The sequence below is a fragment of the Tachysurus fulvidraco genome, chromosome 6 (genome assembly GCF_022655615.1).
Source record: "Tachysurus fulvidraco isolate hzauxx_2018 chromosome 6, HZAU_PFXX_2.0, whole genome shotgun sequence".
Lineage (NCBI taxonomy): Eukaryota > Metazoa > Chordata > Actinopteri > Siluriformes > Bagridae > Tachysurus > Tachysurus fulvidraco.
Window position 1 is genome coordinate 17,172,692 of NC_062523.1, and position 21,948 is coordinate 17,194,639.

Consider the following 21,948-nt stretch of genomic DNA (forward strand, 5'->3'; position numbering starts at 1 on the left):
GTAAGACACTTAATAATTTGACCGATTTATTCCATTGTAAAATTGCAGTGCTTTCATCACAAACACGAACCTAATGCCTGCTAAGCTTTTTATCATTGTTACAGTTATTATAAATGAAATCTTCATTCCCAGAGCTACACCAACTGTATCACATAACAACAACAGCATTGTTAACATTGTAATGACAAATATAAAAGAGAATTATTAAATATTCTTAAATATAAGAAATTAGTGCTCCTTATAAGTGTGAAAGTGCACATACTGCAAAACCACAGACCAATTTTACCACAGAAACTTTTAGAACACACAATCTGTTCTTTAATGTGCTAGAGGAAAGGCAATACAGAAAACTGGTGAGTGGTGTTTGTCAAACCACAGTGGATAAGATGCTTAGTTTTGAACAAATTTGAACAAGAATAATAAGGATCTTTTTTCTGTTGTATGATACATTTAAATAGTGATTACATTTGAGGTCATATGTTTACATACATCTTGCAGAATTTGCTAAATATTTTTATTATTATCCTTATTATCATTCATTTTAATGATAATAATGATAATAATAATATGGTGGTAATAATAATAATAATAATAATAATAATAATAATAATAATAATAATAAGAAGAAGAAGAAGAAGAAGAATCAATACTAAGAGTACATTATGTTAATATAGTCCACCAGACACAATAATAACTGAATCTATACAAATGAAGCAGTTTAAACTGTCTGTTGTTGCCTTTATGATCAATGTCCGTTTTTATGTTTTGTAATAGTCATTCATGAGTCCTTCTTAACATCAGCTACATATTTGACCCCTTTCTAACAGTGTCTATATGATTGTGAGATCTGTCTTTTCACACTTGTACAAATCTCTCACAAAAGGTACAAACATTTCTCGATCCTCAAGAAGACAACACACCACATTAAGAGCCAGGGAGTGTAAACCTTCGAACAGGATGATCGGATTAATGTATTAGCTTTTTGTTTATATATCTTTTGTTTTGTTATTTAGAAGCTACTTAATTAAAATCTTGGCATATTTAATTTGAACAAAAGTGAGTATCAGTGAGTATCACACAGGTCATTTACGAGGGACTTTACTTGTGAAAACGTGTGCCGCCATGACGCTATTGCGCATGTGCAGTGACGTGATCGTAGCGTCATGGACGTCATGATGGCAAGCGTAGCGTGAACATATGGACAGGTACAAACTAATTTATTTTGTTTTGACAAATCATTTTTGTTTTGTCTGTCGTTTTGCTTCGTTTTATTTCTAGCACCATCACTGGAAAGCAAACTGTAGTTGACGGCGGTGTGTTTTTCATTAAGAAATAGGTTTGATGTTAGCTAGTTTGCTAATAAACAATAACAATAATTATTAGAATTATAATTGTGTAGATAATAGAACAGTAGACATGATACATACCGCTTAGTACCAGGTTCCATGTCCAAAAAGTCTGAAATCAGAGGTTACTGTAGTGTTTCATTTCTATGTAGCAGTGTTTATTATTACAGCTCATGATGTTCAGTCACTTTGACAACTTATTGAAGCACATTAAAGTGTTATAGTGTGTTATAGCGTGTACATGCGCCTATGTTTCTCTTGTATCTCGCTATACACTGATTAACTCAGTACTTGTTCCTCCAGAGTTAATTTTACTAAAGAAAGGGGCATCTCATTCATCTACATTTCCTGCATTTAGCAGACGCCCTTGTCCGTTATCTCATGTTTATACAACTGAGCAGTTGAGGGTTAAGGGCCTTGCTCAGGAGCCCAACAGTGGCAGCTTGGTGGACCTGGGATCGAACTCACAACCTTCTGATAGTGAACCTTCCCAACACCTTAACCACTAGGCTGACACACACCCCATATGTCATAGTAATCATCAATAACCAATGTGAAGTGTTTACTATCTAACAAGACCTGGTTAAATGGTAACGAAGTCTTGTTTACCATTTTAACCAGAACTATGATCAAAAGCCTGATATATACTGTATATATATATATATACAGTATATATTTGGACATTGTTTTTATTTTGTATTTGTCTTTATTTGTTTTTATTTGGTTTCAGCCAGAGCTCTGTTCCTATAAAATGGCACCCACATCCTCATGCTGTTGTGGCGGTTCCTCTCCCTGTACCTGGCTGTGCTCACGCTCCTCAGTTTACACTTTGGTTCTTGGCTTGGTATTCGTTTCACTAGGGACCAGTCGCATTATTTTACTGAAGTTCTCTGAAAATGAAGGTAACCTCCAGCTTGTCAGATTGATCAGAATTACCTGATGCAATTACCGTAGCTTGTCAAGTTTGTCAGCCTTTATATTTTTAATTATTCTCAGGTTGATATGAAGGTAACCTGTTACACTGTCTTTGCCTGTTACTAATCAATTTCCTTTTTTCCCCCCCAGAAAACAAGTATGACTTTCACCCTGCCTCTGTAAACTTAATGGCAGAGACCATTAAACTTATCTTTTGTTTAGTCATGTCAGTGCGAGTGATCATTCAAGGTGAGCCTATGAACCAGTATGAGCTGTTAACAAATCTACACGTCAGAACACAAATTTATATCTTTCAGCAATTTGCTAACTTGAATGTTCTTTTTCTGTAGATCGTCTAGGAATTTTGTTGAAAATTTGTATTATATTGTTTAATATTGCTTACAGTATTGAATTTTTAATTTAGCATCTGAGGTTTAGTCAGATTCACTGTGATGAATTATTTTTGGCTATAACTGCATTTTGCTTAAACAATTGACAGTGTGTTTGTATGTGAATCTCTATCAATTGTTTTAGCAGAATAATTGTAACAGATTTCAGTAGCAAGATGAATGAAATATGATCAAAAACCTCATTGCAGACAATTAGCTGAGAAGAACCTGTCGGCAGCTTATCATTTACATTTACAGCATTTACCAGAGCGACTTACATTTTTTTATCTCATTTTTATACAACTGATATATTGCTCAGGGGCCCAGCAATGGGAAACTGGTGGACGTAGGAATCGAACTCACAATCTTTCGATTGGTAGCCCAACACCTTAACCACTAGGCTACCACATCCCCCACATCTTATCAGCTCTTTCCATATATGTACATGCATAATGATAACAATGTGGCTACAAGTTTTTTATGTAGCCATTAGTTTTCCTTAAAGCAGTTCATACTTGTTTTCCAGAGGGTCGTTCTTGTAAGGACTTGGGCTGCTCCTCTGGTTCCTCTTTTTTAAGCTGTTTGAAATGGGCTGTCCCTGCATTCCTCTATTTTCTTGACAACCTCATCATTTTTTATGTGATGACCTACCTCCAGCCTGTGAGTTGGTCTAGTTTTATATGTGATGTGATTTTATTCATAAAGTAATTTCTAACAGTTTGTAGTGTTTATATATTTTATTGTTTCTTATGTATTTTACTATTAAGTGAGCAGATGCATGATTTTCTTTGTTTGAACAGGCGATGGCAGTATTGTTCTCCAATGTCGTTATTCTTACAACAGCCATTCTGTTTCGGTTTGTTCTGAAGTAAGTGTTAAACACACACATCTATGACGTTTCCTCTCCACATTTTTTCCACAGCAGTTTCTGTTTGATGTTGTACACGGTTTGTTGTGCATGGGCTGTTAATATCAGGCTGAGACATGTCTTCTGTCTCATTCAGCTGTTGTAATTGCATAACTTACTCTACAGGAGGCGTTTGTCCTGGGTGCAGTGGGCCTCCCTCATCATTCTCTTCTTCTCTATTGTGGCACTGACCATGAACACATGCAGTAACCAGCATACTGTCAGTGTGCACGGCCTGCATGCAGCTCATGTCTCTGCACCCTCTAGCAGCTGCTCAAACTATACACTATTAGAAATGAAGAAGCACAACCAGAATGAGACCAGCTGGGCAGAGGGACTAGCGCCTGAGCTCTGGAACAGCCAGCTTGTCCAACGTTTACGCGGCTTTGGCCTTGGCTATGTCTTGCTGCTGCTTCAGTGCTTCACCTCTGCACTGGCCAACATCTACAATGAGAAGATCCTGAAGGATGGAGAACAGCTGGCTGAAAGTATTTTTATCCAGAACAGTCGGCTGTATGTTTTTGGTGTTGCCTTCAATGGCCTAGCATTGGTGCTGCGTGCTGACTCGCGGACAATGATGCTGCAACACGGCTTGTTTCACGGTCACAATGCCTACTCTGTAGCGCTGACCTTCATCACAGCTGCCCTTGGTCTCTCTGTTGCCTTCATCCTTAAGTTCCGTGACAACATGTTCCATGTGCTGACAGGCCAAATCACCACTGTGCTCGTCACAGCCTTGTCATTCTTCCTCTTTAATTTCCGCCCAGAACCAGACTTCTTTCTACAGGCACCCGTTGTTTTGCTGGCCATCTTTATATACCACAGCAGCAGCCTGAAGGATCCGGAGTATGTATTGCAGCAAGAGAGGCTCAGGGTCATCAATGGAGAGGTGTTTGAGCGGCATCAAGGGGTAAGGATTCAGCTGCACTTGATATGAAACACTGAATGTTTTAAGTAGTACTTGCTAAAGTCCGGACCGCGGTTCTGACATTTTTGTGATTTTTTTTTTCCACATTGAAATGTTTACAGCTGCAGCACAAATTGTCAAAATGTTTTATGGTTTTTGCTTTAATGGATACTTATTATTTCTTGCATAGTTTCTTTTACCTCTAGGTCATTCTTATAAGAGAAAATATCATTTCATTTTTAAAATAAAACATTTTGATTGTTTCTATTATTTGAGTTTTATTAGAGATTGTATATAATTTCATGACTATAGTTATATAAAATCAGTAGTAACAGTTCAGCTGTTTAGTGCCTATATGAATATGGGTGGAGTGTTAAAATAGGCCAAAATAAACTGAACTAATGAAAGACCTAAACAAAGTAAAGACATGGTAATAATATGCATATTTGCCTTCTCCATTTGGGTTTGTTTTTACAGGCAAGGCCAGTATAATTGATACTCTGTATGTTATGTCTTCCTTTCATATATGCCACTTAAATAATTTGTTCTCTGATGATTCTCTGTAGACAAGGCCGTCATTTGTGATAATCCAGTTTAGAAAAAGAGGAAAGAAACCTAGGGCCGTATTGTCAAAAACGTTAAGGCTAACTGTTGCTCTGAACAAACAGATTTGGGAGAAACTCAGAAGAACATGGTGATAGTCCTGATAAGTTACCACTGCCACTTGAATATTTTAAACAGCAGTGCGAGATCACTTCACATAAAAAACTAATGTTGTATCTGCATGATTATATGCGTTAGACTGCTGCCAAGTGAGTGTATATACTATACAATGTATGTATTTCTACATTCAGTATACACTTTAACATCAACATCTGCGATGCCCCAAAAACACTTGTTCATTTCATGAGAATATTTAAGCTAGATTTAGATTTTAAGCTGTGATTGTTACTTATAGTGAAGTGATATGAGAACCTGGTTAGCCACTAGCTCATTTATAAAAGATAAAGGAGGTTATGGTTTTTGTGCTTACTGAGCTCAATATTTTGTGCATAGGTTGTGTATTCATTAGGCATGTATTGGATTACTAAGTGCTTTTCTCATTTTTTTGTTTGTTTGTTTGTTTTTAGGATGGGGAAGAGTTGGAGAGATTAAATAAGTCTGATACAGATGCTGATTCAGAAGAAGAGTCTTTCTGAGCTTACTTTCTCATTCCAGCCTTTATACTGTACCTATGTGTTACTGTAATTATTGCAAATGATCTGTCAATGTGCCTGTATTTATAATGCTCATGTTGCTATATTTATTGACCCTTTTTTCAGGGACACTATTATGTTGTTGAAAATGCTTAATGCACCCCTACTTGCAAATCCACTAGTTTGACACTGTCAGTGTTTCTGCTGTGCTAAGAATGATCTGGTAATTGGTGTCTTTGGACAGATTGGGAACAAAGTGTGTACAGAAACAGATGGGCTACAGTCAGCAGGTGTAAACATAGTTTACCACACTGTGGTACAAGTTCTTTATAAATGGGTCAAAGAATATAAATATAAAGAGTGGCCTAAATAAAAAATATCCATATGTTGAAGTATTTTAAATTTCAGTATCCATGGCATTGTATTTTGCAGGTGATCAATTTTAAATGTCAAATGTCTGCTAAGGCTTAATAAAATTTCTAAATTGGCATAAAATTTTTGATTAAATTTTAAAAATGTTCCAGAGAAAAACAGAGAAGACTGGTAAAGTGGTGTTTGTCAAATGTGTTGAGTAGTCACATTTCTGTGAGCAGATGTTCTCAGTGACCTTGACATTGTTGTTTTTTTAAAATGCTTCTGGGAAAAACATATTGATTGGGAATGTGTTCCTGATGTTATAAAGACATTCTTTACCTTATTTGTTGTTTTGTCCAGTTATGGAATTGTGTCTCATCAAGAGTATTATACACTCACTGCAAGAGGCTACTAAAATGACCGAGGGAGTGAAAGGCTTTGACGGCTTAGATTACTGTCAGTGCCTTATGCTTGAAGCATGAGAACAGTGAGAGAACAGAGTCAATCTGATTCTTAAAAGCCTAGAGCTTGACCGCAAAGGGGACAAGAAGGTTGGTGTCTGAAAATCTTTTAGACCCACATGACCTGCCATGAGGGGGTTTATATAATAAACAGAAGGTACTGTAAATGTTACAGTGGCATGTTAACATAAAGCTATAAAGCTATTTTTATTAACATCATTATAAATAGACACACAGTACACACACACACACACACACACATATATATGTGTGTGTGTAACAATGATTTACAGTGGAGTAAAAAAAAAAAATCCAAACCAGTTTCCATTAACAGAAGCCTGGCTGTGACCCTGACAATGATCAGCCAGAAAATAATACAAATTATTTCAGCTTTTATCTACAAAAGAATAAGTGGCTGTAAAACACTATATACTCTGGCAGGGAGAGATAATAGACCTTTATAAAACATAAGACAGGTTTAACTTTAAATGATAAATGAAGAAAAAATAACAGTTAAAAAGAGTAAGAATGATTGTGTGACCTCTGATGCTGAACTTCAGTCCACTGCATAATATAGCCTCTTTTGGATAGCTCACATTGCCTTTAGTAACCATATCCTTCATGATATCCCTCCTGATAGCCATTGTGGTAACCATGGTGATAGCCATAGGAACCATACTCATCCTCAGGGCAGCGCATGCCCAGGCTCTGTTGGATGGCCATCTCCTGCCTACGTAGCTGCATGGAGTCGATCAGATCATAAATGTTGGCCATGGACCACATTGGTGATGGGTACCAGGACTTTACATTACCATCTTTGCCCACCAGCAACATGGAGAAATATTCAGGGCTGATCTGAAAATAATTCCTGATGTCTCTCACTAGTGTTGCCGACAAGCCCTCACGGTCCACTGTTGCACTGCCTGGAACATACAGAAATTTAAATGAGATGAGGCCAGAATCAGACATGTCCAAATACTGCTGTGATAAGATTATACTGGTATGATACAATAGGAAACAAAGGCTAACATACAAGGCCTTAACATAACACAATTCATCTGCTAAAACAGCCAGGAACCCTGTAACTGTAACATACTGTAAATTACACAGATCCCAGATAACTATTAGTACAGATTTACTTTATGAATCCAATCTGACTATTCAACATTCAAGCTCATTATTTAACTATTTAATTATTTAACTATTCCTGGACCTACCACTGACAGAACATATACCAGTGTTGACATCATTTATTGACCTGCTTGACTGAGTTTGTGAGGTTTGGACTCAACCCATTCAATTAAGGTGAAATAAAGTAATCCAATGCCTCAGTATATACTATAACTGCACTGACCCTGCTTTGAAAACCACTGAAAATATTGTTTACATGAGAAATTCTGAAAACAATAGGCCACTTCAAGGTAGTGAGATTGTTTGAAGAAAAAGGTAAAAGATCATTTTACACTAAAGGCAACATGTAGGAAAGCCATCTTTGACCACACATTTCAAAAAAGGAGAGTTATATTTCTAAGACTAATATGTATCCTCAGAGTTCAACCTTGGGTTTGTGTCAGATTTTTTGGTTACATCTAAAGTCAGTGCTGCTTATTTCAACAGCTTTGATCTAAAAACATCACGGAAGCCATCCCTCAGGCATGCTGAAGCAGCTTTTCAAACACACAAAACCCTGATGCTCAACCTACCATCAGCTGCACAAGCACACTGAGCAGCTCTGTGGTTTTACCAATGCTGAAACCTTTCCCTGCTTTCAGGTTTGTTCTGCAAAGTAAGATTCCTGTGGGAGCCTTGTGGTCCTCACACAGCTGGCCAGTGCCGAGGATTCAGTAGGAGAGACTGAATCACAGAAGAAAGGTACTGCAGGCTTTACAGCACAAGACTACCTGCTGTTCTTAACGTATATCTGAGCAAAGCTGCCCACGTCAACACCCATACGCCAAGAAGCCTTGATCTGAACAACTGGATGTCAACTTGTCCACGTTTACTTATTTAAGTTATGGTTTGTTACCATACAGCCTGTTTAGTATGAAGTTGGGGTCATTAATGTGCTGTCTGTTCAGACACCATTTTTTTAAATAACATTTTTAAGACAACGTAACATCAACACATTCAGTATGGGTTTATAAGTGTACAAAAAAGGTAATCCTTACCATTAATGGGGTAGAGCTCCAACACTCCACCCATGTCTATCATCTCAGTGCCCAGTAGCTTTAAAACAGATATATGACGAAGCCCTGCAAACAAACGTTATTTTATTAGCCATAATATTAGCCAAACTGGCATATCTGGTGACCCTGCCTTGTGCCCTGATTTTCCTGGGATAGGCTCCAGGCTCCCCACAATCCTATATAGGTTTCTAGATACTGAAAATGGATGGGTGGCTAATATTAACTAAATTAATAGCCACTTTTTTCACTTTAGCTTTCTTTATAGTTCCTCTTAGAAGTGATCTTGGCTTGACTTTTAACTAATAGTCAAAACGACTCTCCCTCCATTCATCCATCCATCCATCCTTTCTTTCTTTCTTTCTTTCTTTCTTTCTTTCTTTCTATCTTTCTTTCTTTCTTTCTTTCTTTCTCTAATAATAACACTGAAGAAAAAAGTGTTCAATATAACTAAAATTATTATAAATTAATCAATATATACTGTACATGATTATTCACTATTAAGCTTTACACATTCTTGCCATGAGGAAGCTTCAACCAGAAGGCTTCTCTTAAAGTTCCTACATGTGCTAAGCATTTGGATGCTTAGCAAAGGTTCTTTGAAAATACGTATATGGGAAACATCTGGGAAATATACATTACAAACAAACTGCAACCATTTACTACACTGCCTTTAAGACAATAAAAGTTATATATTTGATACACTATGTCCAACACTTTAACTAGTAATGTATCAGCAGTAATGTATTAGTAATGAGGAGTATGGACCAAAAACTAACTGTCATTCTGAAACAGCCTTTTATGTACAATATCAACAGCGATGTTCCTCCCAATAATAACATCTAAAAATCTACAAATTAAAATTAAAAATAGCTTGGTGACAGTAAGATTGACCTGGTTTTAATTATCCATGACTGATTTATGGAGGAAATCAAAGCTTTTTCTTATTCCTGGTAGTGTAGTTATTCCATGAGCTCAGTTGCCTATTTGTCTGGTACACAAAAACAGCTAGTACAAGTAAATTTCTTAGTGAAACAGACTTACCAAGGTTGCACGCCTGACTGGAGAGGGCATATAGCTGCTGCTGATAGGCCCACTCTTCATCATTGGGAGCTGATATCACAAAAAGTCTGCGTCTCCACCTGAACCTTATATGACACAAATAACCAGGATGACTAGACTGGTTATCATTAGCATCCCAATAGACTGGGATCATTAGTACAGGAATAAAATTAATCTGAATGGCCAAAGTTTCCGAAATATAAGAGTGTAATTTACTTATGTATTATTGAATATTGGATATTTTTTCCTTGCCAAGCAAAAATGATCACACCAATCAAAAATGAAACATAAGAATTAAAAAGAAATTAAATAATAAATAAAAGAGCTTTGAGATAGGAAATATTGCCATTTTTGGGCAAATAGGCTAGATTTAGACAGGTACAGATTGAAATGTGTGTCTAAATAAAGTTCTGTTTAATTATAATTTGGACATCTCTTCACTGAACGATCTGCTCTACCTGGACAGAAAGTTTTCCAGTGATCGTGGCTTGTCTTCTTTTTTACATGTTACCCCATCCCGTTTTTGTTGCTCCATTTCTCTGATGCGAGAAGAGAAGGTATCGATGTAGCCAAATACTGCCTTCATGGCAATTGGGACCTCATAAAATTGCTGCAAGAACATGGCAACACAGAAAGATGCTTTTGATAATCTTAAGAGTAAGTGTAACATTTCACAAGAATTCCTAAGATTTTACTCTGAACCACAATAAACAGACAATTCAATCAAGAGTCAGATTTAAAGCAACAAAGTGAACTATTTCTTGCCATCTTGTGCTTTTGGCAACAACATTTGTATGTGTGTAAATAAATGAAATGAAGCTTTATGGAAAACACTGCATCACTGAGGGCAAGTTCAGGGTGTCTTGATTAGCCACAGCTCAGTGTAGGTTTTACACGGAGTAAGACTCTTACACTGCATGCCCCTAGCAGTCTGCCTACACACTAGCTTCTTTGTTTACACCAGCTGTCTGCATGGGCCCTGGTTTTACCCTGAACACAAAAACATGCTACTGAAAAATACTGAGGATAAAAGCCCTCTCCTGTCAAAATGTAACATGATGTAAACATGATGCATTACATATGGGAGAATATGGTGTATCCTATTACAGCAATATAATTAACTGTTCAATCACCTCTATGTGCAATAAAGAGTTCAATAAAGTATTTCTTCCATGTTGAAAGTGAAATTAATAAAAGCAGTTTCTGCTGATTATATGTCATTGATAAACTACAGAAATACGGGACCTTATATAAATATATAGTGCTAATGTTCTGTGCTACTACAAAATGCAGTGTGCTTTTGTGAAAAACATATTCAGTAAGCCTGAAAAATCTGGAATACCTAAAAAGGGACATAACTATACCTTCCACTTCATGTCCATATCAGTAAGCACCATATAGAAATCATTGTAGGTCATTCTGAACGCTTTCCTCAGATCTGTGATGAGCTCCTGGTTCACCAGATCCTCCTGCCGCAGGCCCTTCATAGGTTTGTCATTTTCTGAAAGCAGATCAATTTCAACCCCTGGTCAGCTATATATGTATATAAAATTGGATTGGATTGACTGTAGCTGTTTGGTTTACCTAAGATATCCATGGATCACTGACTTTCTTGTCTACATGGAAAACAACAAGCCATGTGATACCTATGAAGTAATTTAGCTATTTATGCTGCGCAAACATCTTTCTCATGTCCAGTTTGAGACAGATAAAAACTAAACCATGCATGTGAAAGGCCCCTTCTACCCACTGCAGACTTGTAGTGAGACAGCCAAACCCAAAGGTTTGTTTTTCCTACCTCAAAAGTCAAAGCATGTCTCACATGGATATCCAATAGACATTCTTTCTTCAGAAGACAACATCTGAGCAGAAGGCTCTGTAATGTCAGCAATTTTGCCTGATGAGGGAACAATGACAAACTGATACACTTAAGAATAACATTCCTCTGCACACAGTCTATATGTATTTGACTACTTACTGTATAGAAATGCCATACACTACTGGGAAATTTATATAGTTATAAAACAGTTAATAAATAAACCAGTCTGTTAAGGAGAAATACATCATAGCCACTTGACCAAGAAAATGAAAGAGAACATTTTGATGTATCTTTCCAATTAAAAGGGCAACTGTAGTTGTACAGCAGTGCAGAGACCCACAGTAAGAGGCCTTTAATTGTGGTTTTTGAACCACAGCCCATCCAGTCAGACGCACTTCCTTTCAGTCCTGTCTGTGATGTATTGGGACCAGTCACAGTTTGCTGGCAAACTGTGACACCATATGTTCCAAACTTAGAAAAAATACCCAATGCTCAAACTCAAATCAGCACAGAAGAAACCCAATGCACTGAGATTCAGAGTCAGATTCAACACTGAACGAAGACAACACAATGAGCTGCATAATCAGTACTGATAGATTCATGCATATTCAGAGAGATATACTACAGAAATAGCCCAATAATTTGAGAAAAACGGAGTTAACACTCCAAGAGTTTTAACCCAACATTTCAGTCTCACTTTCCACCCATCTGTGTAACGTTTCTAATCAGCAAACTGGTGACTAAGTGGAATAAAATGTAAATGGCCACTGACTCACACAAAGGCAAAAACGAGTATCATCTTTGGTCACATTCTGGAATTTCTGCTTACTGACTTATAATTTCCACTGTCTGCCATATTTCTTTAGCTGCTCTTTAATCTTGTAAACACTATAAGTGCACAGCCAAGTGAACCAAGTTAGGCATTGCTACCATAGCCATTTGGGATGGCTGGGTTATTGATCAGAAGGTCAAGGGTTCAAGCCCCTGCATTGCCAAGCTGCTACTGTCTGGCGTTTAAGACTCTTATCCCTTTCTGCTCCAGGGGTGTTGTTTCATGGCTGACCCTGTGCTCTGACCCCAGCTCCATAAAAAGCTGGGATTTGTGAGTAAAAGTATTTCACTACACTAGAATGTATATGTGAGATTAAACAACAACATAATAATTATAAAGACTTCCTCTTTAACATACTCATTTCTATTTAGGAATTATAGAAAATGGATTATTAGTAAAATGTGGTATCTGACATTCCATTTTCTGTAAGCATTACCTTACATTTGGCATATTTTATTGCCTCATTAAGAACGTCTCTGCCAAGAGCTGACTCGCACTTGTTCTTGATGAGCTCAAACTCTCCATTTTTCCTGACTCAATCTTCAACTGGATCAGCAGACAGTGCACAGTACAATGAGGTCATTAAATGGAAAAGCACTGCTTTTCCTCAGAGCTAAAGGCTAAATGTCAGATTAAAGGACCTTTTCTTATCATTGAAAATCTCTTAATCAGCAACACAAAGAGCCTCTGAAATGTGAAATGCTCCTCTTTGAACTGGTCAGACGTAAGGCATTTTCCCTTGTAAAGCCCAACATGATAGTATCATGGATAGTAACTGTTGAATTGCCATTTCCGCCAATTAGGCACTGAAGGCGCATGAACTGTTCACAGCACAGCTTCCTGTTCATAGCTAAACTGCTTTAATCAGTACAGCAGTACCATTTTGGGCGTGATGGATTTACATTCATTTCAAGAGTGACATCGGTAATTGCATTTGTTTTGACACTTCATACAATGTTTCATGCAACAACAAAAAAGGTTCCAAATACTCTGCCAACCAAATGTTTTATTTTTACTACCTTCATATCACATACTCTGTCCATAGATTCCATAGACTCAATAGATTCTTCTTGTTACTCTAGGTTTTCATAGATACTTACTGAACCTGACAAGAAAAAAAGCTGTAACCTTTAAACCAAGTTCACTCTGGCACAGTAAAAACAAAGCTGCTTTTACTGTATAAACTGCACAGTAATTAAAAGCTACGGAACAGGAAGCTGTTATTGTATTTTGTAAACCTTAGTTACATTTGACATCCGCTAAACATGCCTCAGTTTTGCAACATTACAGGAATGGAAAAATTGAGATACATATAGTACTTTAAAAGAGAACCCCAAATAATCAATCACTTTTTAACTGCACAAAATCCAGAAAAGATTTTGGCTCACCAAGCTGGTAATGATCAATTTTCATGGTGCTGTTGGTGAAAGTGCCAAATATGGTGATGATAGAGATTTTCCTGATAGCCATTTCACACACATGCTCTAGATATTCATCCCTCTGCTGCACATACATGTTGTTCTCCTCTGATGGAGCCGTAATCAGCTAGAATAAAAAAATAGGTGTAATAATTCACATATTATTTTCTATATATCACACACAGCAAAGATAGACATTAAACAGATGTATAGATTGTTAGCTTAAAAATGAATTAAATGTAATTGCACTTACAATTAACCGCCTTCTGTTTTCAAAATATTCCAAGAATGTTGCAAGAGCTCCCTTTGAAGGAGGTGCTGGTTTCTTTGTAGGATTCTGGTACTCCTTATTTTCTATTTCAGTCTTCTTGTTCATATTTTTTCCAGGCCTCGGTTCTATCCTCTTTTTTCCTTCCCTTCCATCTTCCTTCCCTTTCCTTTTTATCTTCTTTGGCAGCTTATCTGATTTGTCTTTTTTCTTACCTTTCTCTATATTGTCCTGCTTTTCCTTATCTTTCTTAATAGGAACATTCTCAAAGGTTTTTTCTACTGGGTAAGTGTCTGTAGGTTTTCCAACATTATGCTTGTCTTCATATACATTACTCAGACCATCTCCATTTTTTTTTTTAGTTGGCTTAGATTTGACTGGCTTGTGTTGACTTGGCAGGTCACCAGGTTGTTTAAGAGTGTAGTCCTTTCGGTCAGTACGATTGTCTCCATTTTTTGCAGTGTAGGCTTTGGTATGGTAGTAAGAGGGGGTGGTTGGATGAATAGAGTTTTTCTTAGGCTTATGTCTGTTAATATGATGGTAATTCTTGGTCTTGGATTTGGAGTCCCATTGTGAGTTGGTTTGAGCTTTTGTTGGTCTCTGGGAGATGGTAGTGGCCTGTGTGGAAGAAGTAGTAAAGCGGATGGTTGTTGTGGGACGAGTGGTAGGGGGCCGGGTGGTAGTAGTTGTAGTTGTTGTGGTAGTTGTGGTAGTAGTAGGTCTTGTAGTAGTAGTAGAAGTAGTAGTAGTTGAAGTAGGTGTAGATATAGATGTGGTGCTGACCTGTTTGGGTCTTCTGGTCGGCTCCTCTTTTCTCTCTGGTCTTCTCACAGTGCTAGGAATGCCCTCAACCACCTGACCCTCCTCCCCTGCCTCCTTACATTTCTGCACAAAGCCCTTCTGTCTTACCTTCTCCATCTTTCGCATGGGTGACTGGTCTATGACCTCGTACATGGCCTCCAGCCTCACTGGGTATGGGTAGCGTTCCTCCACCTGCAATGTCTTTTTCAAAAGCACCATACCAAACTTCCCTTTTTCTAACTTGAGAAAGTGCATGAGTCGTGGGATGAGTGCTATATCCAGAGGCTCTTCCATCACTTTGCCCACATTGGTAATGCGTCTGACTTTTCCACCAATCTCTCCCTCCTGGTGAAACATCACTATCTGGTGCACATGTCGTTCAGCCAGCTCACAGTAAACATCAGGCTTAAGCAGACTCATCATCAGCCGGTAATAGCCATCTGATTCATGAGGGGCTGAGATGACCAGTAGACGATTTTTCCCGGCAAATGAGGCCAGCAGATTTGGGGATCCAGCAGAGTTAGGCATGCGGGACAGGGTAGCCCTTGCTCCGGGAACACCACTATCTCTCTGGAGGTTTTCCAACCCACCCTGCATACCTCTTGCCCGACTCAACACCCTTCTGTTTTGTCTAATATTTGTGTCATCATTTTGCATTGCTTCTGGGGTCTCATTAACTTCAGGCCGAGCTGCCAAGGAGACAGAGCTCCGTCTTGACATAAAGGATGACAGACGCCTTGATTTGTTTAGTCTCAGATCAGCCAGTTTACCACCAGCTGTGCTACAATGTGACACAAACACTGCTAAGGCCAAGCAATACACAAAAATGACCCTAGACACGGCCTTCACACTCATTTTTATCAGTTTAATTTCAGTAAAAGTACAGCTGAAACAAATCAACAAATGTCATAAGACGGAGAGTAGACTAATGTAGCCACATACTGAAGACTGGTACCCAAGGATGAACACTTCAATCAGCTCAGGTGTTATACAACCCCCAAGATATCTAAATAATCCAATCAGATTTCAGGCAACAGGTTACCGGAAAAAAATCACTGCAATTCAGTCTATTTTAGTCTAGACTCGGTTAATTCATTTGTAGTAGCGCCGATGAGTCCTGACGACGCCACATCTGTGCAACTTACTTCTTTCTGTATCGAGATGTCATTCAATTCCTCCGAACATTTAAACCTCCATCAGCCGGAATTCCTCAGATTGTGCGATCTGAAGTTTTCCCGAAATTCAGCAAATGTACTCCTGGATCAGATGAAGAAAAAGCAGCGCCCGGTCACTTGACAAAAAATGCATTTGAATTAAACAGAGAAAGAAAGTCTTTATCCCTGGAACTTGTTCCAGACATGCCAACAAATCACACCAGTCTCCGGCTTTTCTGTGAAAAGGACCAACCCCTGGAGCGCTGGGTTGCCAAATCATAAACATAAACCCACTCAACCTTCAATATTCAACGCTTCAATATCTGATGCTACACGGGGTTAAAAGTATAGAAAATAACTATGAACATTTTTTTAAGGAATGTCGATAAGCAGTACCAAATGAAGAGGCGCAAAGGCAGATCTTCATAATGTAATTTGAGCCATAACAGCTAAAATCTAGCATGGTGATTCCCTCATGTTCTCTAAACTGTGGCAACCCACATAACTCTGTAAACAACTCTAGATCTTTGTCTGGAAGGGAGACACGCTTCAAAAATAAAGACTAATTTACACACAGATTTAAAAAAAAAAAAAGTCAATTAAATGGGTAGGATCATATTTTAAAAGGGATATAATGAATTAGAGGATAAAGTATGATTCACAGAACAGTTACAATAACTGCATTATTAATACACATAATAATCACTCACTCACTCACTCACTTATTTTCTACCGCTTATCCGAACTACCTCGGGTCACGGGGAGCATGTGCCTATCTCAGGTGTCTACACATAATAATAATAATAATAATAATAATAATAATAATAATAATAATAATAATAATAATAATAATAATAATAATAATTGCCCCACCAAGTAACAATTACCTGGTGTACCACCAAGTAACTAGCATGTTTCCTAGAGGAAAATGATCAACATCTCTCCCACTGAGACTCTACCAAGGTCTCTTAAAATCAAGATACCACTTTATATCCACAAGCTGTTCTAAAAAGACCCCTTAAGGGTTTGTGGTACCTAGGTACGCATGCGTATGCATACATGTTATTTCAAGATTTGAATAAAATTGCATAGTAAATTAGAATCTGATCTTAGTCTCAGTGAATCTCAATGAGACAGAGTGATGTAAAATATTTCTCTGTCGAAAGATGAACTTTGAAATACAGCCTTTATGTTGAGCAGGTGGGTTTCATCTTTGTAAAGCTGGCCCTCATTAAAAGCTCCTAAAAGGGAGCAACCCAACCATCATTTGTGTTTATTATTGTCTGCCAACATACAGGTAGCCAAATGCAAGCAAACAATCAAAAGAAAATTTCCCTGTGTTTGCTTTTCTTCCTATATTTGTGCCTTTCACTCACCTTGTGTTTTGAATTTAGTGCTTTCATAAATGCTCCAATGTGTGCAGCACATGTGCATGTTCCATAATCCACGACCCACTGTCAAGCCACATCCTCTCATATGTGGTCCATCACAACATATATCAGTCTTTAATGAAAATCCTCTGCATGGATAGAGTTTGCACTATATTACCATTATCATGTGTTGTTTATTAAGTATCTTTTAATCAAAATTTTTAATTGCAGGTTTTCAACAAAATACCTTCTGATGACTTTAATATGTTTGCACACATTAAATATACAGAAGGCCTGAAAATAAATTAAAGTTATACTGACCTGAACACTGACCATGTTCAGTTCATATATATAGTGTGCCCATAATTATCACAGCTATCTCTGTTATTCGGTAGATTCTGAATGACTACAATATGTACATTAACTCACAATGGAATTTACATGTAATGGCTAAAGCACTGTATTACAGTTTCAGGTGATTACAGATCTGGCAATTAAACAAAAATATCTGGTTAGAATGAATTTTTAGTGATCACAGATTGTGCAGTCATGCAAGACAAAAGTAGACAGTAATCTTTTACCATCTGTATATACAGGCATGCAGGGTGTTGACTCCCCTATTACCTCTTATATAAACAATGTGCTTATTTTACGCTACATGAAGCAAAAAATTATACCACTGCAGACAGACCTGACAGTTTTATGTGGCCTATATACAGTTCACACCAAAAAAACCCCCAAAAAACACCTCTTAATAGCCTCTTAGTTTCGAAGATTATTTAGGTCTGATATGCAAGAAACCTTTCATACTAATTATACAGTACATATGATTGTGAATTTGTAATTTAGAAAACAAACTGAAAAAACTGACTGCAATCAGGATCTTCACCACCTAAAAGACTGATTTATTTTATATTTGAGGGGGGAAAATGACAGATATTTGTGTATTAACATAACTGTAATACGTGCAGCTGAAAAGGTTCACACAAGCACCAAGTGTTTACCAGTGATTTCTTTTTCCTTTGGATTTAGCATGATTTTTTTCCACCAGCACAAACAACACCCAGGGATGAAACAGAGCTCTTTCAAACCAATACACAGCTGCTCTTGTTTTCAAATTGAGATCATGTTCTGGTATCATAATTGGAGAAAAATGAATAAATACATTAGAAAAATGAAAGTGACCAATTATGGATGAACAAAATCAAAATGGCAACTAAAATCTTAAAATATTGCTGATACAATTTGTAATAAAACTTTTAAAATTACAAATTTTTTCTTTTTACTGGTGCTGTTTTCCATTCCGCTTATATATTAGTATTTTAAACTTGTTAATAATTTTTCACTTAGGTCAACAAACAGTATGCCTAATTAATAATTTCTCAAAGCCCAGCCCAAAGGCAAAAAAGCCTAGACTCCGTAGTATTGTACATATTGTAGTATTGGAGGATGCAGACAAGTAATCATTTGATTGTATAATTTTGAGACAAGAGAAAATGCCCTTACCCCTCTATTCTGTAAAAGTAAGAACATTTGAATCCTTTGGTTTTTATAACTGACCCAGATTGCAGTTCCATTTACTTAATAAAAACAGTGAAGTTTTAAAGAACACAGACTGACTTATTCAAGATTTTATTTAATTATATATATATAACCTTCATTTAACCAGGAATCTCTTATCTCTATTTAAGAGAGAAGGTCTGGTTATGTTTCACAGAAATGAAACCTGGGGGTTGTGTGCATAAACGTTTCATCAGAAAATCAGAAAAATAATTTATATTAACCCTGAAATCTAAACTGCATAGCATGAACAATACCTTTTTCATGCATTAATCCACTACACTACACTACACTACACTACACTACACACTACTCTACACTACACTACACTACACTACACTACACTACACTACACTACACAATACACTACAACTACTCTACACTACACTACACTACACTACACTACTGTACACTACACTACACACTACACTACACACTACTCTACACTACACTACACTACACTACACTACACTACTGTACACTACACTACACACTACACTACACACTACTCTACACTACACTACACACTACACTACACACTACTCTACACTACACTACACACTACACTACACACTACTCTACACTACACTACACTACTGTACACTACACTACACACTACACTACACACTACTCTACACTACACTACACTACACTACTGTACACTACACTACACTACACACTACACTACACTACACTACACTACACACTACACTACACTACTGTACACTACACTACACACTACACTACACACTACTCTACACTACACTACACATTACACTACACTACACTACACTACTGTACACTACACTACACTACACACTACACTACACTACACTACACTACACTACACTACACTACACTACACTACTGTACACTACACTACACACTACACTACACACTACACTATACTACACTACACTACATTACACTACACTACACTACACACTACACTACACACTACACTACACTATACTACACTATACTACACACTACACTACACTACTCTACACTACACTACTGTACACTACACTTCACACTACACTACACTACACACTACACTACACTACACTACCTACTGTACACTACACTACTGTACACCACACTACACTACACTACACTACACTACACTACACTACACTACACACTACACTACACACTACACTACACTACACTACACACTACATGAATTTGAGTAGGTTCTGCATTTACATGTGTTCTTGTAGGTGTTCTAGTTCTTTGATGTAATGTAGCATTTAATAGAAAATAATTAAGTCATAGCACATTTGTATCTATGGGGAGTATTCACAGTGGTGAAGTTCCAAAGATAGATGCAAGGAAAGATCTCCGTACTCTATGGTTGCAAGATGTTTCTTGAGTTAGGATGCCTACAGTATGATTTTCAAGTGTCCACCACATTTAAAGATGAGCACTTGGTATTTGGTCTATTGAGAAAGTATACTTAGAAAAAGACTAAATGTAATTTCTTCACAAATTCCATCACTTTTTGTAGAAAAAAATGATCTGTTACAGACAAGATAATGAGCAATGGCAGAATTTAAGTATTAGATTAGTATATTGTATATAATATATATAGTATATTAAATTTGATTATTACTGTAAATATGCATGTTTTCTGGCCACATGTACATTAAATAATAAAACACATTGGAAGAAAAACATTCCAGTTCTTACATAGATATTTTTCTGTCTTTTGTCCAGGTTCTTGTTTTTCCATGCATGATTTTGAATTTGCAGGAATTTTGCATAAGTAGCCTGTACAATTGTCAATACATTCAGCAGTGTTTAAAAAAAGCTCTTTAAAGAAAATATCACTTTCCTGAAGATTATTGAAATTTTGTGTTCTAGTAGCAGTAAAGAAATGTATTATTGCTTATTTTAATACCCAATTGTTGCTTGGAAACTTAATATTTCTAACCATATTATTATATTAGATTATTTAATAAACTCTCCTGCAGAGAGTGGTGGATGCTACTGTTTTATATCTGAATTTTAAGGCATACAGTCTAAGCGTGTAGTGTTTGAACAAGGAATTCCGCATTCAAGCATTAAAACAACATTCCCTCTGAAGCTCCAGAGAGTACTAACCAGTATCGCCCACGCCTTACCCCCACATACCCACCTCTCTCACACTTTCCACATCCTGTCTGACGCACACATACAATCCTACCTCAGCATGTTATAAAAACAGTTGTCTTTAGTTATAATTTGTGATGGTCTCTGTTTAGACTTTTATACCATCTTTTTCATTTATAGATCATTTTTCACTAGTGTGTAATGATTTTTTAATTACATTGAGTATTTTTTTTATTTTAAACATGAGACCAGAATGTGTTTATTCTCTAATATCCAGTGGGGATATTTCCTGTTGGTTATTATGTTGTAATGTCATTTATTTAATGAGAGCAGGTTTGATTAAACTGAAACCTCTGTTGAAATCTCTTGAGAAATAAACAGTCATACACAGGTAAGGGTGGTAGCATTGATTGTTTAAAGATCCCTAATATGAGTTTCAGAAGTGGTTTCCCTAATGGGGTACACAGACATGTAAATGTGAAAAATAATATATAAAGATGAGATATGTGAGAAGAAACCCTGAATGCCTCTGAAGCTTTCCCACTATTATGCAGGAAATGCCCTATTTCATTTACGATGCTGATGTCATTAGATTTGATTTGTTGGCTCTTTATATCCAAGCCAGTGTTTCTGGATTTTTATGTCCTAATGTTGCTCTGTTTTGCACCTTGTGTGTTTGAAGAATTAGATTTAGATTGATATCATGCCACCCTGTTCTTAGAGTTCAACAAAACAGTGTAGTTATGAGACAATTTTTCAAAGACATATATGTGAAGCTAAGTGCTCAATTAAGTCTATAAAAAAAACAAACACTTCTCTAAACACTGGCCCTTGTTAAACTCTTTTGCAAATATCCTCAAAATCAGATACAGCACTGCCAAGTCTGTTCTTGGAGTCTTTCCATTTCATTCC

At 37.0% G+C, this 21,948-nt stretch overlaps 2 protein-coding genes across 2 annotated transcripts; one reads left to right on the top strand and one right to left on the bottom strand.

Annotated features, from left to right (window-relative positions):
* The first annotated feature begins 1,072 nt into the window (after positions 1–1,072).
* Positions 1,073–6,357, top strand: slc35a5 (solute carrier family 35 member A5). Its single transcript, XM_027164560.2, has 7 exons — positions 1,073–1,205; positions 2,077–2,248; positions 2,412–2,510; positions 3,177–3,310; positions 3,451–3,518; positions 3,684–4,467; positions 5,595–6,357. Exons 2-7 carry the CDS (start codon positions 2,098–2,100, stop codon positions 5,661–5,663), a joined length of 1,305 nt encoding a protein of 434 aa, XP_027020361.1. The 5' UTR covers positions 1,073–1,205; positions 2,077–2,097; the 3' UTR covers positions 5,664–6,357.
* Positions 6,358–6,652: 295 nt separating this feature from the next.
* ccdc80 (coiled-coil domain containing 80) lies at positions 6,653–16,263 on the bottom strand. The gene is made up of 7 exons (XM_027164558.2): positions 14,043–16,263; positions 13,760–13,916; positions 11,085–11,221; positions 10,179–10,330; positions 9,703–9,806; positions 8,644–8,727; positions 6,653–7,398 (listed from the first exon to the last, which is right to left on the bottom strand). Exons 1-7 carry the CDS (start codon positions 15,711–15,713, stop codon positions 7,079–7,081), a joined length of 2,625 nt encoding a protein of 874 aa, XP_027020359.1. The 5' UTR covers positions 15,714–16,263; the 3' UTR covers positions 6,653–7,078.
* Between the last annotated feature and the right edge of the window lie 5,685 nt (positions 16,264–21,948).